General features: G+C 41.7%; 1 protein-coding gene across 1 annotated transcript in view; it reads right to left on the bottom strand.

Annotated features, from left to right (window-relative positions):
- Positions 1 to 24,753, bottom strand: part of LRP1B (LDL receptor related protein 1B) — a 1,445,547-nt gene that overhangs the window by 97,117 nt on the left and 1,323,677 nt on the right. The window contains exon 81 of the mRNA XM_033944130.1: positions 7,877 to 8,002. Within this exon, the coding sequence (XP_033800021.1) occupies positions 7,877 to 8,002 (126 nt within the window). The remainder of the gene's footprint in view (positions 1 to 7,876; positions 8,003 to 24,753) is intronic.

The raw sequence follows: 24,753 nt of genomic DNA, 5'->3' as shown, positions 1-24,753 counted from the left end.
ACAGCCAGCGTTGGATTTGGCATTCTGCCATTTGAGATAAGTGTTTCTGCTTCTATATATGGCACTTTTATGGCTAGAAGTTTAATATATGTTCCATGCCATTTAAACAGTATGTTGATTTAAGGGAAGGGAAGGAGGTTTGATATAGATGTTTAGAAAAACATTATCCATACAGGATGTGGACTTGAAATAACATCCAGTTTATTAGAGGTCCTATGAACTGAATTCTCATGTTTTATGATATATCAGCCTCCTAGTGGATAATTGATCTGGGTGGGGTTAAAATGTGATTTTTCACGATGTCTATGGAGGCACCTACCAGCACATAAGTTCATTTCCGGCATTAACCATGCTTCCATCGACCTTAGGCACCTGTAGGTGCCTCCAAAGATACGATTCTGGCACTGGAAATGTAGATGCTGGCGGGTGCCTCTTTTTTAAAATGCAATTTGAATTGCTTTTAAACGACACAGTCAATTACTGAACTTAAGAACATAAGAACATATGATTTGCCACTGCTGGGTCAGACCAGTGGTCCACCTGCCCAGCAGTTTGCTCATGCGGCGGCCCTTAGATCAAAGTCCAGTGCCCTATTTGAGTCTAGCCTTACCTGCGTATGTTCTGTTCCAGTAGGAACTTATCCAACCTTTTCTTGAATCCCTGAAGGGTGCTTTCCCGTATAACAACCTCTGGAAGAGCGTTCCAGATTTCTACCACTCTCTGGGTGAAGAAGAACTTCCTTACGTTTGTACGGAATCTATTCCCTTTTAACTTTAGCGAGTGCCTTCTCGTTCTCTCACCCTTGGAAAGGGTGAACAATCTCTCTTTCTCTACTAAGTCAATTCCCTTCAATATCTTGAATGTTTTGATCATGTCCCCTCTCAGTCTCCTCTTTTAAGGGAGAAGAGGCCCATTTTCTCTAGCCTTTCGTTGTACGGCAACTCCTCCAGTCCCTTAACCATTTTTGTTGCTCTTCTCTGGACCCTTTCGAGTAGTACTATGTCCTTTTTCATGTACGGCGACCACTGTTAGACGCATTCATTTAAAGGCAATTAAACCAATTAAGTTAAGTGGCAGTAGGGTGCCTACCATCACCTATCTTCTGGCACCACTTCCAGAATCAGGGCCTTAGCTTCAAATATAAAAATTAAGATTTAATTGGCCAACTCATCCTAAATAGATCTGAAAAAGAATAGAATATTTATTAAGATTTAACAAATCTGAAGCCATGTGGTTTGCTAGGAAAAAGGACTCTTAAACCTGGGCTCCATTAATTCATAGTACCCCACTTGCCATCCAGAAAATAGTTTATTTTAGGAAATGATGTTTAATAATCGGCTTATGCTTGATTGGCAATTCTGTGCTTTAATTAAGAAATCATTTCAAATGATTAGATTCATTGTTTGAGACCTTTGTTAACCCCTAATGATTTGCATTCTTTGATTCCACATGCTTGAGATAAATCATCTGGGCCATTAAGAATGAGTCGTATACGTGGGTTTTCCACTACAATGCAATTTGCAATTGCAAATTAAGAATTTATAGTGCTAAAAAGTCTGATCATGTTTTTTTTCAATTGCTGAGAGAACTGCATTGGTTCCCAGAGGTTCAGAGGCTTAAATTTAAAACTCCGAGTTTGAAATTTAGAGCTCTTCGCCTGAGAACTCTATATTATCTTGCTACTGTTTTGGTATCCTCCAGTATATTCTCTTCATTCTGTTCTCAGAATCTGCTAATATTTCTGTTTCTTTCAAAGCTTAGACTACAATTGATATTTATGTAGAGTTCTTTTATTAAGCAGTGGTAAGAATTGGCCTTAGTGTGTCCTTGCATGGGTCTTTCTACTCATTAAGGTCATTTTTACCTCAGCTGTAAAAATAAATAAATAAAGCCTTTATCCTATTAGTTTCATTTCTGAACATGCACTAACATGCCACTAAAAAAAAAGTTTTAACATGGGAGAACTTACTGCTGCCTATTTAGAAGGTGGTAAGGACGCCTGCATTAATCCTGTGGTAACCAGTTAGGAGGAGTAGCCTAGTGGCTAGTGCAGCGGCCTTTAAACCCAGGGAACTGTGTTTGATTCCCACTGCAGCTCCTTGTGACTCTGAGCAAGTCACTTAAGCCTCCATTGGTGTAAAAAATAAGTGTCTATATAAAAAATGGAAACTGCTTTGATTGTAACAACGGAAAGGCAGTATATCGAGACCCATCCCCTTTCACATGCAAATGTGCACTTGTTTACTGGTTACTGCTTCCATGCAAATGTGCACTTGTTTACCGGCTACTTCTTCCACTGATTTCATGCAAATGTGCATTTGTTTACTGCTTACTGCTTCCACTGATTCCATGCAAATGTGCATTTGTTTACTGCTTACTTCTTCCACTGATTCCATGCAAATGTGCATTTGTTTACTGGTTACTGCTTCCACTGCTTCCATGCAAATGTGCACTTGGTTACCGGCTACTGCTTCTACTGATTTCATGCAAATGTGCATTTGTTTACTGCTTACTACTTCCACTGATTCCATGCAAATGTGCATTTGTTTACTGCTTCCACTGATTCCATGCAAATGTGCATTTGTTTACTGGCTACTGCTTCCACTGATTCCATGCAAATGTGCATTTGTTTACTGGCTACTGCTTCCACGCAAATGTGCATTTGCTTACTGGTTACTGCTTCCACTGATTCCATGCAAATGTGCTTTTGTTTACTAGCTACTGCTTCCACTGATTCCATGTAAATGTGCTTTTGTTTACTGGCTACTGCTTCCACTGATTCCATGCAAATGTGCATTTGTTTACTGGCTGCTGCTTCCACTGATTCCATGTAAATGTGCTTTTGTTTACTGGCTACTGCTTCCACTGATTCCATGCAAATGTGCATTTGTTTACTGGCTACTGCTTCCACTGATTCCATGCAAATGTGCATTTGTTTACTGGCTACTGCTTCCACTGATTCCATGCAAATGTGCATTTGTTTACTAGCTACTGCTTCCACTGATTCCATGTAAATGTGCTTTTGTTTACTGGCTACTGCTTCCACTGATTCCATGCAAATGTGCATTTGTTTACTGGCTGCTGCTTCCACTGATTCCATGTAAATGTGCTTTTGTTTACTGGCTACTGCTTCCACTGATTCCATGCAAATGTGCATTTGTCTACTGGCTACTGCTTCCACTGATTCCATGTAAATGTGCTTTTGTTTACTGGCTACTGCTTCCACTGATTCCATGCAAATGTGCATTTGTTTACTGGCTGCTGCTTCCACTGATTCCATGTAAATGTGCTTTTGTTTACTGGCTACTGCTTCCACTGATTCCATGCAAATGTGCTTTTGTTTACTGGCTACTGCTTCCACTGATTCCATGCAAATGTGCATTTGTTTACTGGCTGCTGCTTCCACTGATTCCATGTAAATGTGCTTTTGTTTACTGGCTACTGTTTCCACTGATTCCATGCAAATGTGCATTTGTTTACTGGCTACTGCTTCCACTGATTCCATGCAAATGTGCATTTGTTTACTGGCTACTGCTTCCACTGATTCCATGCAAATGTGCATTTGTTTACTGGCTACTGCTTCCACTGATTCCATGCAAATGTGCATTTGTTTACTGGTTACTGCTTCCAGGGTGTCCTGTGTTGGCGCATTTTTGCTGCATTGGGCACTCATTAATGCGTACCTCCATAAGTTAATATCAACTTGTGGAGGTACTTGTTTTTGATTGTTGATATACATCTTTCACCATTAGTTTTGATTGCACTCATTAATGCCTAACATAGCTTACCCCCTCTTTTCCGAATGCATAGCGCAGGTTTTAGCGTCGGCAGTGGCGGTAACTGCTCCGATGCTCATAGAATTCCTATGAGCGTCGGAGCAGTTATCGCCGCTGCCGATGCTAACACCCGTGCTATGCGTTCATAAACGAGGGAGTTAGCTAGTTATTTGCATTTAGTTTATTTGTATGTCGTACTATTTCATTTATCTAGCGCCACAATTGGAAATCTCACTTCTGACTGAGTTGAGATCTGGAATTTATTTTAAAGAAATTAACACCAGTATGTAGATATGGCACTTTTCTTTATACAATCTACATGTTTATTAAAATCTTTATATACCACTTATACAGCCAAAAAAAGAATCAGAGCGGTTTACATTATAATTCAACCAAAATTATAAAAAGAACTCCATTTAAATTGAAAAGAAAGAATACTTCTGGGCAGATAGAGGGAGGCTGGCTTTGTTGTGCCTCCGGCTGCCGAAAGATTTTAAAATACAGCGTCGGGGAGCTGGTAGGTGGGGGAATCGGGAATCCAGTACCCTGGAAGTGTTCTTTCCGCAGTGTACTAGGCTGCAGAAAGAATGCTTCCAGGGCAGGCAGGCAGACAGCGGGAGGCTGGTTTTGTCGTGCTGCTGGCTGCCTGAAGTTTTTTAAATACAGCGGCGGGGAGATGGTAGGTGGGGGAATCGGGAACTAGGGAGAGATCAGATCCAGCTAAGAGGAGTGGGGGCTGGGGTTGGGTTGACTTTGACGGAGAAGGGCGGGCAGGAAGGAGGGATCCCTGGCAGTGGAGGCGGGCAGGCAGGCAATATCGGTGGCGGCAAATACCCCCAACAAGCGGCTCACGTACCACTAAGGGTATGCGTACCGCATGTTGAGAAACACTGGGTTAGAGCACTGGGACTCTCCTCTTGTCTTTCCTTCTTTATCTTTAATGTCATATATTGTAGTTCTTCCCTTTTCCCACATGTTCATGTCATGTTTTTATGCACTTCCATCTTTTTAATTTATATTGTAAGCCGCTTAGACTTTTTATGATCGGCAAGCGAACAAATTACCAGTAAACTTGGAAACCTTTTTAAACTGGCTTTTGCCGATGCATAATTTGTCAGTTTTTAACTACATGGGATTCTTCTGGAGAAGAGCTAATCCTCGTTGATTAAACACTGTGGACCACATTTTATAAATGAGGGCTAAGGTTTATTCTGTAAATGGCTCTTCGATGGGCACCGCTTAAAGAATAGTGCCTAATGCCGGGATCCACACTTACCTTTTAATTGCAAGGGTTTTAACTAACTGAAGCCCGGTGTAAATCCCCACATCTAAATAAGGCACCGTTGGGCGTATTCTATAAAAGTGAACACATTCTTGGGAAGCCCATGCGCCTCCCATGGCCATTCCCCTCTTCAGATCCATGTGTTTTTATTTAATATGCCTAGAAAAATGTTGCCAACTAGTGCCCAACTATCGGTGCTAATTGGTTCGCACGGAAATTGGGCATGCACTCACATTTCTACGGAGGAGAGTGTGCTGCAGTGGTTAGATCAATAGCTTCAGCACACTGAGGTTGTGGGTTCAAAACCCCACACTACTCCCTGTGACACCGAGCAAGTCACGACGCCAAGAGTTCAGTCGGGTTGAGGTGCCCTATGTGTTAATTTCACTTGAATATGAGGCTCCTGAGGCAGGCCTGTTCGCCGAAACATGTCAAGTCATTGAATCATTGATTGTACCATGATGATACTGGAAGAATAAAGATCTCTACACCTTCAGATGAGTTTGTGGACACTTTTTCAGTGCACATCATTCTGTTTTGGACAATTCCATTCTTCGTTTCTGGTATTTTATCTGTGGTTTTGTTTTTTCCCCTGATTTGTAGATCAATAACTTCAGCACACTGAGGTTGTGGGTTCAAAACCCCACACTACTCCCTGTGACACCGAGCAAGTCACTTAATCTACCACTGCCCCAGGTACATTAGATAGACCGTGAGCCGACTGGGACAGAGAGGGAAAATGCTTGAAGGACCTGTAAAAGATATGTAAACTGCTGAGAACTCTGTAAGATTCAGTGGTATATCAAATTTGAATAAACATGTAAAAACATTTCTAAATGCAATTTTGAGCACCATATATAGAACATGGGGGTGTTTGTTTATCTTTGGTTTGTATTTGGGTGCTTGTTTTAGTGTTTTTAGAATACTGCTTTTATATGCCAGCACTGAGTGATCTGTAAATTGCCAAACTGATGGTTTGCATAAAATGATAATATTGTATATACTCAAATAGAAACCTAGATTTTTGGTCCAAGAAATGGCACAAAAATGAGTGTCTTTGGTTTATATTTGAGCTTTCCTTCTCTCATGCTCATCGCAGGCCTCTCCCCGGGCCTACCTTAAGCCCTGATGATCCAGTGGTGAGCCAGAACAAGGGACGAATCCAGTCAGGTTTTCAGGATTTCCCCAGTGAATTTGCAAGAGGTCTATTTGCCTGCACTGCTTCCACGGTATGCATATTGATCTCATGCATATTCATTTGGGAAATCCTGAAAACCTGGCCTGGTGCGGGCCGAAGTTGTGCACCCCTGCCATAGATTTTCCTACTCAAAATAACTGATGAGAGTTCCCACAGTGGTTGCTATATTTACTGCCTTTTCTTGAAGAGATTTACCCATAGCGGTTACAATATAATGAATAGTAATCAGGTTTAAGTATTTTCCCTATCTGTCCCTGCAGGCTCACAATCTACCTGTGGAACATGGGGAAATGGAGGGATTAAGGCCCAAATTCTCGATAGCACACAGTAAGTTAGGCATCAGCAGGTGCTCTACTGCCACCCAACTTAATTGGTTTTAATTGGCTTACTAATTGGTTGCACCAATTAAAAACTAATTAAACTGCAATTTTTTTAAAAATGGAGCCGCCTCCTAAAAGACTGCTGATATCCCATCCACAGACGCACTTTGGCATGCTTAATGCCAATGTAGGTGTGGTTAACGCCAGAAGTGGCGTAAGGCATTGTAAAGTACCTCCGTGGACATGATTCTTGTGGAAGATAGGCACCAGAAATGTAGGCCCTTTAAAACCCTGGCCTACATTTCCAGCACCTATCGTCCACATAGCCGTGATTCTGTAAATGATGCTGTTGCATGACTGACATGCGATCGACAGACATTTTTAAGGTGGCCGCAAATATCAGTGCCGCATACAGAATCCGGGCCTAAGTGGCTTACCCAGATTCACATGGAACAGGCTGAGGTAGCAGCTCTAACCACTAGGCCACTCACTCCCATAGTAAACTTGCACGAATGATGTGAGTTTGGCTTATATGCAAGTCAACCTTTTATCCTCTTTTTGGAGGGAGAAAAAGGTTACCTCGGTTTATATTCAAATGGGTTTATATTTGAGTATATAAGATATATATCAAATCATTAAATGATCTGTAATAAGAATGCACATTATACCAATTTTATGTACTTAAAACCTTTGAATTAATACATATAAATTTGATTTTCATGTGTTCAAAATGTTTATATGATATGAACAAAATATATTTGAAAATTGGCCAAATCATCCTAAACTGAAAAAGAACATAATTTTTTTTTTCATGCACATTCCTAGCTATTAGGATATACCAGGTAATTTCTAACTACTTCAGCTGGTCACTTTTAGAACAGAATATTGGGATTAATGGACCACTTTTTGGACTCAGCATGGTACTTTTTATGTTCTAACATGTTAACTGAAAATTTATTTCTTGTGTTTTTCTTGTATTTTCCATAATGATAGTAAAAAAGACCTGAATACTGACCCAATTATGTTCTGCGATGTTTGGTCTAGATATCAAACAATGCTTAGAAAATAATAGTGACAAAATAGGAATGTTTTAATATAGATGTCAACAATCAAGGTTGGGAGAGGATGGAGTAAAAAAAATGGAATGGTAATTACCCAGAGGAAGTAGAAATATTGTTTAGAATAAACATCATTTTTGTCATAAAGGAACTAGTTGAATAAATGATGGTGATTTAACATTTTTATCTTTCTGTGAAATTTGTATCAAAAGTAATATATATAATTCCATAAATAAAGCAACCTGGAAGACTGGAGTCACTGCATGTTCCATTTATCACAACCTTTCCTTCCGGACATGAACAAGTTGCACCCAAAGGATTCAGCAAACAGATGAACTCACATTTTAAATCCAAGCAAGGATTAGGTACTATATGAAAAGAAAAAAAAAAAACAAAAAACCATAACTTTTAGATTATTATTATCATCATGATTAACTCCCTCTTTTACAAAGGTGCGTTAAGTTTTTTAGCACGTGCTAAATATTAGCGCGCACTGAACACACGCTAAATGTTAACACGTGCATGTTATCCTTTGGATGCATTAGCGGTTAGCACATGTGTTGATTTAGCTTAGAGCGCCTTTGTAAAAGAGGGCCCAAGGTATTGTAAATTGGACAAAAAAAGACCATACAAAATTCTGACTGTAATACTACAAACAGGACAGAATGAAAATATTTTCTTTGCAAATAACTACTTTCTTATCTACTAATTTTATTTTATGAAGCTATAACTCTACAAATATATCAGACTTGTTTTAATGACACTGTTTTCAACTCCATGAGGCAAATACGACCTAAAAGTGGACACGGTTAGGGATGGATTGTGGCTGTGTTTTCAAGCTGGGTGCCTGTTTTTGACGTGGCTGTCGTTTTGCAAATAAACTAGGCACACACATTTACCCCCCTTCTACGAAACTGCGATAGCAGTTTGTAGTGCGGTGAGCTGTGCTGAATGGCCCGCGCTGCTCCTGATGCTCAGGAGCAGCACGGGCCATTCAGCATGGCTCTCTGCGCTACAAACTGCAAGCGCAGTTCAATAAAAGAGGGGTTAGGCCAAGAAAAACCAGGCCTAAATAGGGCATGCCTAACGTCACTTTAGTGGCACAAAGTGTGATTCTATACAGTGCACCTGACTTTTATAGAAATGTGCCTTACGTTTTTAAAATATCCCCTAAGCACAGTTATGCGCATAACTGCAATCGGTGCCATTTACGCCACTTAAGTATCATTATTGATGGAGCCAATTAGTGCACACTTAAACAATTAAGTTATAACTTGCATAAACAATGCTGCATGCTAGTCCCTTCCCCGTACCTCTTTCATTTTCTCAGCGCAAGCAGCATCATGAACTTCCTGCCCGAGTCATGTCGGTTCTCCCTCTAATGTCACTTCCTAAGTGCAAGACCCAGAAGTGACGTCAGAGAGAGCAGACATCGACGCAAGAAGCAAGTTGGCGATATTGCTCGAGCTGGAAAAATTAAAAGGCATAAGGGTAGGGGCACGCAGCGTGAGTGGGGATGGGGCAGGAAGAAGTGGGAGGGCGGAGAGGAGGGTGGGTGCTGGTGCCCTCACAAAGACGACGCCCGGGCCGGACCGCTCACCCCTTCCTACGCCACTGCACTCATTGCTATTGATATAAGGTATACCTCAAGGTTTGATACTTCTGTCCCTTTTTATTTAATCTATTTGTATTCCCTTTGGCCCTTGTCATCCAATCTTTGTACATTAGTTCGCAGTTGAGCTTTAATTGGTTTTCTTATACCAATCCACATTTATTATTTATTTATTTTTAAATTTTCTATACCGTTTCCTTCCAAAATGTTACATACATAAAATATTAAAAAGTCGGAACAAAGTAAGAACAAAACAAGACAGATTCACTCTTTACATAGGATCAATTGCTCAAAGAAATGCATCTGCGAATAATTTTTAACATTTTCCTGAATGAGTTCCTGTCCCTACATTTTTGAATTTGGCCAACAAGGCCATTCCACAACTTAAATCCTACACATGTAAAAGTCATGACATTCGTTTCCGCATATTTAGAATTAGCTTTCTCAGAACGCAGTGATCTTAATGGTTGATACCCAGACATCAAACTCTCTTAATGGTTGATACCCAGACATCAAGCTCTTAAAAAATTCAGGAGTCGTACCATATAGAAATTCGTGACATAACCAAATTGCTTTGTATTGAATTCTAAATACAACTGGGAGCCAATGCAGTTGTCGGAGATATGGAGTAATATGCTCATATCTTGATGTTCCAGTTATCAGTTTAGCCTCGGAATTCTGAACCACCTCCAATGCCCAGATTTATTTTTATTGAACTCATACTTTGACTCTGTTACTCCCTGGTTAGAATCACATCATTTTAAACTAAACCCTTTGAAATCATGAGCAATGTACATAAGAAAATAACATAAGCATTATCATGGACAGACCAAAGTTCCATCAAGCCCAGTATCCTATTTACAAAAGTGTCCAGTTCAGGTCACAAATAACTAGCATGATCCCCAAAGAATAAAACAACCTTTAGCACACACATGCCAAAAATAAAAGCTATGCTTTCCCTGTTGTCATACAAACTGACAAATTCTAAGGGTTGAAGAAAAGCACATGCTAATAATAAACCCCTGCTCTCGAACTAGGTCAATGATTGTCACCAAGTAGTAAACAATGGCCATTTGCAGATTTAAAATTAACTATACGCTGATCACATGATCTTGAGCTAAGGACATCAACACCTGTGTCCGCAGATTACAATCCAAGATGTTGGGGGCCATGAGCCCCAATTTTCAATCTCCATATACCTCTTTTCATTTTTGCCAATTGCCTTCTTAGGAAGATCTAATTAAGTTTATAAAACAAATTGCCATGCATAATTTGCATGAATTTACATATTGTTTATTTAAAGATTCTATACCGTTAACTAATGACTATAGCCTCCTTTTACAAAGCCGCGTTAGGGCCTTAACGCGCGGAATAGCACGCGCTAAATTGCCACACGCGCTAGCCGCTACTGCCTCCTTTTGAGCAGGCGGTAGATTTTCGGCTAAAACCGCTAGCGCACCTTCGTAAAAGCCCTATGAAGTCAACTCAGAACTGTTTACATGAGCAGCTTTCATGAAATTATGAACATTAACTTCAGTAATGACAGTACAGTACTATACAAGCTACAATATATGAACTATAGTCACTGCTGGAGTAATGATAAAATAGCTTAGTAATGGCCTTACATACAGAATTAGATTGTTTCTGAGAGACCAGTGTACACTCCTCAAATTTTATTCATTTACTTCATTGCTTTCTCCTCCTTTTTGCAAATTTTACACCCTTTCATTACTCTCAGATGTTTTCCAAATTGTTTCATGAAATTCCCTATATCTCTGGGCCTCAGATTACAATACTACTTATGTCATCTAACATGGTAACATAGTAGATGAAGGCAGATAAAGACCCAAATGGTCCATCCAGTCTGCCCAACCTGATTCAATTTAAATTTTTTAAATTTATCTTCTCATCTATTTCTGGGCAAGAATCCAAAGCTCTACCTGGTACTGTGCTTGGGTTCCAAATGCCAAAATCTCCGTCAAAACCTACTCCAGCCCATCTATACCCTCCCAGCCATTGAAGCCCTCTCTAGCCCATCCTCCCCCCCAAACGACCATATACAGACACAGACCGTGAAAGTCTGCTCAGTACTAACCTTAGTTCAATATTTAATATTATTCTCTGATTCTGGATCCTCTGTGTTCATCCCACGCTTCTTTGAACTCCGTCACTGTTTTCCTCTCCACCACCACTCTCGGGAGCGCATTCCAGGCATCCACCACACTCTCCATAAAGTATAATTTCCTAACATTGCTCTTGAATCTACCACCCCTCAACCTCAAATTATGTGTCCTGGTTTTACCATTTTCCTTTCTCTTTCTCTACTGTAAAAATCAGCATTTGCTTTTATTTCATTTCTGTAGCTAACATCTGGACCAATAAATATTTAGCATTTCAATAATTTCTTGGAAAAATGTTTGATATCTCAACATGCTGTTCCTTACCGAGAATAATAAGAATTTAGTTTTGAAGATGAATTTTCATTATAAAGAAGTTCTTATTTTTGTTCTGTCGTATAAAGATGCAAGTGCTCCCTGATCTATCACATGCAACCCAATTGTATAAGAAACCTTTTTGCCCTTAAGTTGGATGTTCTCATTAAAGGGGGCTACAGTTTTTCTGTTAATGGTTGATGCTATGCAGTTGGAAACCTTTTTGGCATTAAGAAATTGACGGAGAGGGTAAGTTTGATGGGTAATTGGGGATACTGTTATCCTGCATTTCCCTTATTCTATCTTATTTGTATTCAGATAATAACATAACATAAAACATAGCAAGTGATAACAATTAAAAAGGCCTTTGTGGTCCATTCAATCTGCCCAACAGTCACATTCATTTTTTTTAGGCAACGTTAAGCCAATAATCCAGTAATTATTCATTTTTGCCTCCTTTTACAAAATCGCAGTGCATTTTTTAGCACCAGCTCTGACGCTCATAGGAATTCTATGCACGTCAGAGGTGTTACCACCACAGCCGGCGCAAAAAACCATGCTATAGTTTTGTAAAACAGGGGGGTTATTTGCTAAGTTCCATTTTTATTAAGTTCCACTAGAAAATGTTTTCTCCTCTCCCCTGAGATAGGACTCCCTTGTACTCGGACTATATGAAAATGATTTTTTTTTACAAATTGATTTCTGGATGTTTAAACAAAAAAACAAAAAACAGTCTTAGAGACATCTGCAGCATCGAGATAAAACAGTATATTTCTACCTGCTTATGCTTGAATGCAATTAGGTTTTTTTGTTTTGTATGAGATGGTTTTTGAAGAGCAAAGTGTCCGTCCCTTTATTGAACATCTATGTAATGTCCAATATTATGTATGTTTTTATGTAGGCCTTATCCTATATAATAAAACGCTAGCCGTGCATGCGCACTCAACTGCGTGCTTCTGTTTTCCCTGATCTGTGAGAGGTAGGTCCGTGGCATTGCAGGAGTGCGCATGCGTGCCTAGGGTTCTTTTCAGTTCGTCTTCGCCCCTCCCTCCCCTCAATCCCCGTTGAGCCTCCCACCCGATTTTCCCTTCTCGCGGTTTGGCCGGCTCCCTTAGTCCCTTGCTGCCGCCACCACCACCCCCTTCTCTTCCCGCGGTCGACAAACCTCTTGGCTCCAGCAGCGGCCGCAGCACTGTAAACACGCTGCTTCGCGGCCTCTACTGCCTTGATTTGCTCTTCCGTGTCCCTGATGACATCATCAGAGACGCAGCAGAGCAAATCGGGGCAGTAGAGGCCGCGAAGCAGCGTGTTTACAGTGCTGCGGCCGCTGCTGGAGCCAAGAGGTTTGTCGACCGCGGGAAGGGAAGGGGGTGGCGGCGGCAAGGGACTAGGGGAGCTGGCCAGACCGCGGGGATGGTGCGCATCTTCAAAAAAGTGTAGGCGGGAGGCGAGTGAAGGAGTTTCAGCTCAGAGGAATGGCTGGATGGTGCTGCAGGTGGCCCATGCAGGTAAATATTCTCACAGGAGGGGAAAGGGGGCTGCTTCGGGGGGAGGGGTGTGCTGGGAGGCAGATCGTTTTGCATAGGGGGGGGAAGACAGAAGGGGGGCCACGGAGAGACAGGGAGGAACTGGAGCGGGAGAGGGAAAGGGGCCTGCTTTGGGGGAGGGGTGTGCTTGGAGGCAGACAGCTTTGCTTGGGGGGGAGACAGAAGGGGGGCCACGGAGAGACAGGGAGGAACTGGAGAGGGAAAGGGGCCTGCTTTGGGGGAGGGGTGTGCTGGGAGGTAGATAGCTTTGCTTGGGGGGGAGACAAAATGGGGGGCCACGGAGAGACAGTCAGGGAGGAATTGGAGGGGTAGAGGGAAAGGGGTCTGCTTTGGGGGAGGGGTGTGCTGGGAGGCAGACAGCTTTGCTTGGGAGGGGAGACAGAAGGGGGGCCACGGAGACACTATCAGGGAGGAATTGGAGGGGTAGAGGGAAAGGGGGCTGCTTCGGTGGAAGGGGTGTGCTGGGAGGCAGATCGTTTTGCTTAGGGGGGGAAGACAGAAGGGGGGCCACAGAGAGACAGTTAGGGATGAACTGGATGGGGGAGAGGGAAAGGGGGCTGCTTTCTAGCACCCGTTAATGTAACGGGCTTAAACACTAGTATGGCATATAACTTTTTAAAATAAATAAATAGAGTTATAACTCCCCCCAACAGCAATTTTCAAGTGGGGCAATTCATGGCACAGCATAGAAGATAATGAGGAAAAATGCAGTGTGTATACAAATTAAAAATTACATTAACTTTGTATTTGTATATATTAATTTCTATGAATCAGGGTTCCTTCAGTATTTTGGATCATATTTAAATGAGGCTAATATCAGCTCCTTTCATCTACTTTGTGTTGCTGTCCTGACATTTACATATTGGTGTATTTCCTCTACCCTATTCTGGATATTGCTGATGTCAGGAGCATGACTTTGCATAGCTGAAATGGGTTAATGAACCTTATATACTGTGTAATGTAATGAAACTGATAACGTATTATGCACCGGAGAGAAGTGATCTGATCTAAAATGCCAAATAAAGGTGGTTTATACAGTTTTTAACTGTTGCATGGGACCTGTCTGCCACCTTTATTCAAACAGGGTACAATAAAAGTTATTCACTACTGGTGGGTAATACGTTTTTGAAAATAAATGTCCCTTTGTCCCATAAGAAGTAAACTGAATTCATAATGAATTTGATGATATAAATATATCAGGAATCAGCATGCAATGAATATCTAATCTAAGGAAATATGATTTGTTCCTTAAACTGAGTGTGTGGCGAGGTTAGAGTACCCTGAGGGTTGTGGGTTCAATCCCACGCTGTTCCTTGTGATCCTGGGCAAGTCACTTAAGGGCAAATTCTAAAAGAAGCGCCCAAAAGTTGGGCGCCGATGTAGGCACCATTCAGCGCAATTCAAGTACAATTGGGTGCCTTTTAGTGAATCACGCTGAGCGGCACCTATTTTGGAGGCGTCCAGTAAATAGGCCAGCTCTAGGCACAACTAAAAGTTAGGCGCCCATGCAAGCGCTTAAGCACGCTTAAGAGCAGCGATTTTGTAACAAGGCGCCTAACACGAAGCCACGCCTAATATACGTGGAGGGGCATAATCAAAAAAAACGTCTAAGTCCCTTTTTGAGTTAAGGCCTTAAACGTTAAAAGTAGAAGCAGGGAAAATGTCCATAATAAAAAAAAAATGTCCTTTTTTTTGATAATGCCCAGCTGTTTAAATGCCCAGACCACCACTACATCTACACTTGTACCCAAATGACGTCTACACCAGCGGTCTCAAACACGCGGGCCGCATGTGGCTCTCCAGGTTTTATTTGCAGCCCGTGGTCTGGACGCGATCAACAGCATTTTTCTTCCCCTTTCCCTTCCTTTTGGAGCAGCAGCGTGTCTGGCCGGCTCGTTCCGTTCAAAGCCGTGGGTTGGCGGCTCCTCGTGCTATCCACTCCTGCATCGGAAGCCTCTCTGACAACACAACATCAGAGAGGCTTCAGACACAGGTGCGGATTTCGCAAGGAGCCGCCTCCCGCGGCTTTGAACGGAACGAGCTGGCCAGACATGCTGCTGTTCCACAAGGAAGAGAATGGAAGGGGAGGGGAAAGAGAAATGCTTCTGCTACATAGGAAAGGGGGACCCTAGGGAAATGCTGCTGCTGCTGTACAGGGAAAGGGAGAGGGAGGGAAAGGGGAAGAGAAATGCCTCTCCTGCACAGGAAAGGGGGAAGGGAAATGCTTCTGTTGCTGCTGCACCCAATTGGGGAAAGAGAGGGAAGGAAGGAGAAGGGAGAGGTGAGGAACAAGAGAAGAACCAAGTTCATGGGAGGGAGGAAAGGAAAGGAGATATCAGACCATGAAGGGGGAGGGAGAGATACCAGGGCATGGGGAAAGAGAAGGAGACAGATGCCAGACCAGGGGAAAGGAAGGAAGGAGGGAAGGAGAGAAAGGAAGGAAAGAGATGCCAGACCATGGAATTAGGACGGAAGAAGAGAGAGATAGGAAGGGAAGGTAAGACATAGAAACGAAGATTTTGAAAAGAAAGCAGAAAAATTGAACATTAAGATAATGCCAAATATGGATGCAAGGCAGAAAGTGAAGACGGAGAGAAAAACAGTCAAAAGAGAAGAAGGCCCTGGAAACATAGTTGAAAGCACAGAAAAATAAAGTCACCAGACAACAAAGGTAAGGAAAATTATTTTATTTTCAATATAGTGATTGAAATGTGCCAGTTTTGAGAAAGAAAAGATATTCAACTTTAAATGTGAGGGCTGCAGAAAAAATAGAGTACTTGGAGGGCCGCAGAAAAAATAGTTAATGTCTTATTAAAGAAATGACAATTTTGCATAAGGTAAAACGCTAATAAAAAACAAAAATAAAATAGACAGACCATCTAACAAATGGTTTGATGAAGAACTCTTACACCTAAAAAGGAAATGCAGACAATTAGAAAGGACATGGAAAAAACAGAAACAAAATCACACCAAAGATGAATGGAAAATCCAAATCAAACAATACAAAACCAAACTGAAGGAAAAACGAAAAAACTACTACTCCAAACTCATCGGCATCGAAAAACCAGACACAAGAAAACTGTTCGACATCGTAAGAAATCTCACTGACATCAAACTATTCCTTGCTACCCAAGGAAACCAAACTCCAACAGCTACCCAACTAGCGGACTATTTCAAACACAAAATCATCACAATCAGATCCTCATTCAACAATTCACGAATCAACACAGAAGAGATACGAATTAATCCCACAATAGATGAAGCAATCTCAGCAGATAGGATCTGGACAAACTTCTCAACGATACAATGGTCAGATCTGGACAGGCTTTACAAAAAATACAGCAAATCTTCATGTGACCTGAACAACTGTCCCCCATACTTACTAGCCACAGCTTCCACTAAATTTAAAGCAAGCCTCACGCTATGGCTACAATCTACACTAAGGGAAGGTCATTACCTACCGGAACTAGGCGAAATCATAATTACTCCTATCCTGAAAGATCCCAAAGGTCTCATAGACAATCCTACAAACAATAGACCAATCGCCTCTATCCCACTATACATCAAACTAACAGAAGGTCTTGTTGCACAACTTCTCTCCAACTACCTTGAAGACCACCACATACTGCATCCATCACAATCCGGTTTCAGAACTAACCATAGCACAGAAACGCTACTGGTATCACTACTAGACATAATCCGACAACACCTCAGCAAAGGAAACAAGCTACTTCTCATCCAACTTGATCTTTCTGCTGCATTCGACCTAGTTGACCATCCCACACTACTCCAGATACTAGACCCCATAGGAATCTCAGGTAATGTTCACAACTGGTTCCAAGGCTTCCTTAAAACTCGAACATACAGAGTCAAGTCAAAAGATCATCTATCCGACCCTTGGTCAAACCCATGTGGAGTACCACAAGGATCACCACTATCGCCCATACTATTCAACCTCTACATAGCATCCCTTGGCACAACCCTAGACGCCCTAAACAAAGTATCATTCAGCTACACGGATGATATAACTATCCTCCTCCCCTTCGACATTCAAGACCCCTTATCCACAGATCGCCTGAAAATAACAATGGAAACGGTTGAAAAATGGATGTCAAACCATAAGCTGAAACTAAACTCGGATAAAACCAAATTCCTACTACTAGAGAAGGAAAATAAACCATCCTTCACAGAACTTGAATTAAACACAATCAAGTACCCAATGCAAAGCACACTTAAGATTCTGGGAATACAACTAGACAGAAATTGCACAATGCAGACTCAAATCCACAAAATCATCCAAAAAGCATTCTTCACAATGCGAAACCTAAGAAAAATAAGAAAATTCTTCAACAAAGATCAATACAAGATTCTAGTACAATCCCTTGTACTAAGTATTGTAGACTACTGCAACAGCCTCTACCTATCATGCCCAAATTACATGATAAAACAACTACAGACCGTTCAGACAATGGCCCTCAGACTCATCTACTCCCTCGGCAAATATGACCACATCACCAATGCATACCTAGACTCTCACTGGCTACCGATAAAAGTAAGATCCCAGTTCAAATTTTACTGTCTACTATATAAAGTAACCCATGGAACAGCACCCAGCTACCTAAACAACCGACTATACCAAAATCTTTCACCCAGAATAAGGAGAACTCAGAACCTAATCAATTACCCCCCTCTCAAAGGTACCCGACGCAATAAACTATATGACAGCCTTTTGGCGACACAGGCAGTGAGGATTGACACTACAATCACCAATCTACTGATCAAATCCTCAGACATTAAAGTATTCTGAAAAGAAATCAAAACTCATCTCTTCAAAAAACACTTCCCATCATTTTAACCTCACTATAGCACTAGAAAATACTCTCATGAACACCACCACCACCACCACCACCACAGCAACACCTTCAACATTATACAACTCACTACTGTATCCCGATTGTATTATTATTCATCACAGTAACCTATTATATACTCACCCTTTACTTTGTAATTCTCCTGGAAATAACCAGACTAACAATTGTAACTTGCTACATATATGATTCTTTGTACTGTAACGCTCCTGGAAATGTTCCAGACTTCCAATTTGTAATCCGCTTAGAACCGCAAGGCACAAGCGGAATAGAAATCACTAATGTAATGTAATATATATCTTTCATTTTAACTTTTAAAGGAAAGTTTTATAAACTCTGCTGATAGGCTGATAGGTTGGGAGCTCATAATATGGCTAAGGCTAGGGGCTCCTTTTACAAAGCTGCGCTAGGGCCTTAACGCGTAGAATAGCGCGCGCTGGCCGCTACCGCCTCCTTTTCAGCAGGCGGTAGATTTCCGGCTGGCTTGCGGCTTTGTAAAAGGAGCCCTAAGCCTGAGCCTACTTATTTAAGGGTAGGGGAAAGGTAACGCAGAAGTGATTCCTGGATAGGAAAATATAAGAGGGGCTTACCAGCAAAGAGGGTGGGGGTTCAGGTGAAGGGTACATAGCTGTACAGAGGTGAAACATAATAATAGTGGCTTTTTTCATTATGTTGGCTGGCAGTAAGGATTTCCTTTGAGCTGCAGTTACAATTGTGGTGGTGGTGAGAGCAGTTTGTTCTAGGCGTTGGACTCATTGGATGAAAGCTTCAGCTGCTTAGGGCCTCATTTACAAAGATGCGCTAAGCGTTTTAGAATGGATTTAGTGTGTGCTAAATCAACACGTGCGCTGCTAACACGTCCATAGGACATGCACGCGTTAGTGTTTAGCGCATGTTTAGCGCGCGCTAAAAAGCTTAGCGCACCTTTGTAAAAGAGGGGGGTTAGTGTTTTAAGGAACTTTGGTGATGATTCTATACAGGGCACCTAAAGTTAGGCACCTCTTAGGCACCTAACCTACCCTCCCTCCCCCCTTTTACTAAACCACAATAGCGGTTATTAGCGTAGGGAGCCACGCTGAATGCTCCATGCTGTTCCTGATGCTCATAGGAGGGGCCTTAGATGCCTGGGCCAACCGGAATCTTAGGCCACCCTCCCAGTACATTCTGGGATACACTGGGAGTGGCCTAAGACTCCGACTGGCCAGATCCCTTAGACCACTCTCCATGGCACATAACCTAACTGTGAGAGATAAATACTGTTGCAATAGTCCAAATGAGATAAAATAAAAGCCTGTACCGAGATGGAAAAATGCTGTTCATCAAAGAAATGATGGCTATTACAAAGGTGAAGATGTTTGGATTAAAAAAATAATAATAATGTTTGGACTGCATAGTTAACTTGGGGTTCAAAAGTAAATGTAGTATTCAAAATGAAACCAAAAACTTTAGAAGTCCATTTGACCTTTAAAGATAAGTCATCCGCTATAATAATACCCTTAGTACACATGCGTACTTCAAACTTGGTGAGTCTGTGATCCGTGGTGCCGTACCCGCGAATGCCCAGTGCCTGCCTCAGCTGATTTCCTGATCTCTGATGCCGGCTGACTTCTGACTATGCTGTGCTTCCTGGCTTCCCGACCCTGTTCTTCCGAAACCGGAAGTTAAGTCATAAGGGGGGAGGGAGGAGAAGCGAAGCAGCTAACACAGTGTTAGAGCCCTGGAGCATGGCCAAAGTCACTTCCTGGCTAGGGTGGCATTAGTGGGAGATAGGGCATGGAGGGAAGCTTCAACTTGCTGCTCCTGTTTGCTTTGAGCCTTCCTTGCTGCCGGGTCCTGCCTTCGCGGAAACAGAAAGTATGTGGGACCCAGCAATGACAAAGGCCCGAAGCAAGCAGGAGCAGCGAGTTGTAAATTCTGCGCTGGCGACAGCAGTGTGAGACCCGGGAGGGGGGGAGCAGAGAATGTGAAATGCTGCCGACGGCTGTGTAAGACCGCGGGGAGAATGTTGCTGCATCACCCTTTTGGGGAGAGAGAAGGGAAAGAGGGAAAAGGAAGACCATGGAAGGGGGTGGAAGAGAAATACTGCTGTTGCACAGTGGGGAGGTAAAAGGAAGGGAGAAGGAGTACTGCTGGACAGGAGGAGCAGGGAAGGGGTGCTGCTTGGCAGAGGGGAGGTAAAAGGAAGGGAGAAGGGCTACTGCTGGACAGGGGGAGCAGAGAAGGGGGGGTGCTACTGGACACGGGGGAGGTAAAATGAAGGTAGAAGGGCTACTGCTGGACAGGGGGAGGAGGAAGCAAAGAAAGAAAGAAATAATGGCCTCAGCACCCCATTGTGCTAAAAGTTTACCCATCTATTCTAGCACCCGTTAATGTAATGGGCTTAAACACTAGTCAGTTAATAAGTTTTCTGGAATTAAATCAACACAATTTGATTTTGTCTTTGTTAAGCTTAAACCCATGTATTGAACTGTATTGCACTATCACTGAGATACAAGTAGTAACTTTAGCTGATGTACTATATTAGAGAATGATACGGGGACAAATTTGTCCACGTCCCCACAGGAGCTCAATTTCACCATCCCTGCGAGTTTTGTCGCTGTCCCTGCCTCATTCCTGTAAGCTCTACCTTAACTGCACAGCCTCGAACACTTATGACTTTAAAGTGTTTCAGGCTTGTGCAGATGAGGATGGAGCTTGCAGAAATGGGGCAGGGACAGGAAGGGAAAAGGAGTTCCTGTGGGAACGGGGAAACATTTGTCCCCGCGTCATTCTCTAATACAATTGGCAAATCAAATTCTGAAGGGCCTTGCACAAAGCTGACATTTTGGAGTATTGTGCTGAATTCTAGGCAAATGGTGGTATGAAAAGATAAATAAATTACTAACTAAACTAAACCTTAAGTTTGAATATCGCATCTTCTCCACAATTGTAGAGCTCGGCACGGTTTACAGGAACTGGTATAAAGAAGGAACTCCATAGTAAGGGTTACAGGAGCTTAGTTTAAAGATGGAACACCATAGAGGGAAGGAAGTATTACATTTTTGAGAATAGCCAAGTTTTCAGATGTTTTCGGAATAGCTGGAGGGAGCCCAGATTCTGAAGTGGGGTAGTAAAGTTATTCCAAAGCTCTGTGATTTTGAAGGAGAGGGATGTCCCTAGTTTTCCTGCATGGAATACACCTTTTAACGAGTGGAAGGATAGTTACGATTTCTTACAGCTCCTATGAGCATCGGAAGCAGTGCAAAGCATTCAGCACGCCAACCTGCACTAAAAACCTCTTCTGTGGTTTGAAAAAGGTGGGGTAACTGAGGCTACAGATCTATTAGATGTGTGATTGAAAGTGAAGTTGAGAAAGAGGGAGAGAGAGACAGTCTTTACTGGGATTATTTACTTTATATTGAGGATTATCCCTGCAGGGAGAGTTTTTTTTCCAGGTGTCTAGCTTTATTAATAAGGAGAATATGATAGAAGCATCATTAAGTTTAGATAATGTGGCATGTTAAAGAAGATTTAAAGATGTGGATACACTTTCTTAAGACAGTGAGAGTATGACAAGAACTTTTGGTTTTGAATCTGGACTTGGAATTGTTTATAAATGCTTCTGGCGGATGTGGTTGTGGTATTTATTCCAAGGGTGAGTGATGTGTGGTAGCATGGATGAAAAGATGAAAATAATACGGTTGGTGCCAGAATATTGGGAAGTATTTCCAGTCTTGGCAGGATTTATGTTCTTCGGTGACAAACTGCTGTGTTGCATTCTGATAATATGGTAGTTGCAGAGTCCATTAATAGACAGTCTGTAACGCTGAAACTGGTGTTAGAATTATTGTGTGTTTTGGTATTGCAATGTTTTATTTTAAATTTCACATTACTAGCAAAACATATGCTGGCTGAGATTAATGTCATTGCCAGAGGCAGAAGAGAGTCCAATAGCAGTTCCAGTGAACATATGGACCATTTTGCTGTCTAGTCTTATTGAAAGCCAATTTAAAAGAAGCTGATTAAGTAATGTGTTGTTAGTAATAAAGCTGCAGCAAGGTTTTGCTATTACCTTAAGAATCTGAGCTTCATCTAAGAAAGATGTAACAAGGAGGAATATCAGATAAGTGTAGGTAAAGGTGTACGAGTATATATCTATTAATAATAATAATGACAATAGTTTATTTTTGTATACCGCCACACCATCAGTTCTTGGCGGTTTACACAATAAATTACAAAGTATTTAAAATGCAGAGCCAGATAACAGTGTCATACGAGGTCATCAATTACGGTACACATTGATTACTTAGAAACAGAGAAACATCATGGCAGATAAAGGCCAAATGGCCCATCTAGTCGGCCCATCCGCAGTAACCATTATCTCTTTCTCTCTCCGAGAGATCCCACGTGCCTATTCCAGGCCCTTTTGAATTCAGATACAGTCTCTGTCTCCACCACCTCTTCTGGGAGACTGTGTGATGCATCTACCACCCTTTCTGTAAAAAAAGTATTTCCTTAGATTACTCCGGAGCCTATCACCTCTTAACTTCATCCTATGCCCTCTCATTGCAGACTTTCATTTCAAATGAAAGAGACTCAACTCATGCGCATTTACATTACGTTGGTATTTAAATGTCTCTCAAGAATCCAAATCGCAATAACAAAATATAAATACAATCAGCAAAAAAATTGTTATTAGCCTAGTGGTGGAAATACCCCATGAAAGTACATTTATAATAGGTAGAGAAAAAGCCTCAACTTATCAACAATATACGGACGGCAATCTAATGAGTTCTAATCTAATATACGGACGGCAATCTAATCTACAGTCCTGCTCTGTATCATAGGCAAAAAAACTCCACACGTTTCAAAATGTAACTTTTCAAAACGGGACCAAAGCCACCACTGTGCACAGGGAGCCAGAAAAAGAACAAAACAGTTCACTTATCTTCTAACGATGGCAACAACAGCAGTGAGTAGATTTTCCTGCTATAGCACTTCTCACGCTGAAAAAAAGACAATGAACTGGATGTCACCAACGAGGCTCTTGTTTCGCCGAACAACAGCTGCGTCAGGGCAATCACATTCTCTCCTGCTCCGTCCACACCCGGCTCAGAATGGCGCTGGAATTTATACTTCCGGGTTCATAGGGGTCACTGTCAAAAAACTTTATTTACTGGAACAAATGATCTCACCATCAGTAGAAGGCACACCATTCTACTTTCTGATTAAGCCCATTAGGCCAGATAGTTTTCAAAAAGAAAATAGACCACTGTTCACTTTGATATAACAATCTTTTCATATCCCCACGACGAGCAAAGCACCTAAATCCCTCAAAAGAGTGATTTTTTTTTCAACACAATGTCATGTGAGTATATCTACCTGTCTTTTGTGTGAAATATTAGAACGATGTTCAAACAGCCTTGTTTTAAGACTGCATGCAGTATGTCCTATGTAGCACAGATCACAAGGGCAGAGTATTGCATAAACTACTCCAATGCTTTCACAAGTAACAAAATGGGTCATCCTGATACATTTTCTTCCGGGTATGCAAATTTGGTATCCCTCATTTAATAAAGAACAAGCAGTGCACTGGTTACACCGAAAAAGTCCAACCCTCCCTCCTTCCTTCTTTGTCCAAACATCCGCAGGGCACAACAAATCTTTCACCCTATCACGCTGAAGAACAACTTGCCAGTGTCACAATTCTTCCGATATAGAAGAATATGTCATTCTACTGAAGATTTTGTGAATAATGCACAATTGTTACACAGTAAATATGAACAGCGAGGATACCCAAAGTCTGTCATCTCTAAGGCCTATAAAAGAGCGAGGTTTAGTGCTCGGGAACAATTGTTACAATATAGACCAAAGAATGACAAGAGTGATTCTATAGCATGTGTTCTACGATATTCTAGGTATCTGTCCAGGGCTTCAAAGAAGGACTGGACAGGTACCTAGAGGACAAAGGGATTGAGGGGTACAGATAGGAGTAGAGGTAAGATTATAGGGACAGGATTAGAGGTAAATTATAAAATTAGTCAGAGACCACTGTTCAGGCAGTGGGCCTGATGGGCCGCCGCGGGAGCGGACCGCTAGGCAGGATGGACCTCTGGTCTGCCCCAGCGGAGGCAACTTCTTATGTTCTTATGCTCTTATATCACAGCGGCTTGGTAGAAAGATTAAATCTTTATGGCCAATGCTGCAAACTAAGCAAAACTGTCAGGATTTCGATTGTAAAATTGCATTCACTCGGAATAGAAATTTGAAAGATTTGCTGACTCAGGGATTATTGTGGTTCTATGAATTTGATAACTGGAATGCTCCTAGATGGTTCTTATGTGAAAAAACACTAATCTTTCCCAAACCTATATACTTACTACCATTTGCGGATAAATTTCCATTTAATGCATCCTTAAGGTTACTCAAATGCACTGCTCTAAACATTTATACATTTTACAAGGCTATTAATGGAGGTTTCATGGAATTGGAACCCATTCGTTTATGGTTCAATAGTGCCACTGAATTTCACAATCTTACTGATAATAAGGCAGAATGGGCTTTTTCTCAGTTAACCTTTGATGGTAAAATACTTTCTGTGAATGATCTGAAGCACACTTTGGATTATCCTGGTATTGATCCACATTATTGGCAAATGATTTCAGAATATCTTAATTCCTT

Source organism: Geotrypetes seraphini, chromosome 5 (genome assembly GCF_902459505.1).
Source record: "Geotrypetes seraphini chromosome 5, aGeoSer1.1, whole genome shotgun sequence".
NCBI lineage: Eukaryota > Metazoa > Chordata > Amphibia > Gymnophiona > Dermophiidae > Geotrypetes > Geotrypetes seraphini.
This window is presented reverse-complemented; position numbering and strand designations above follow the sequence as displayed.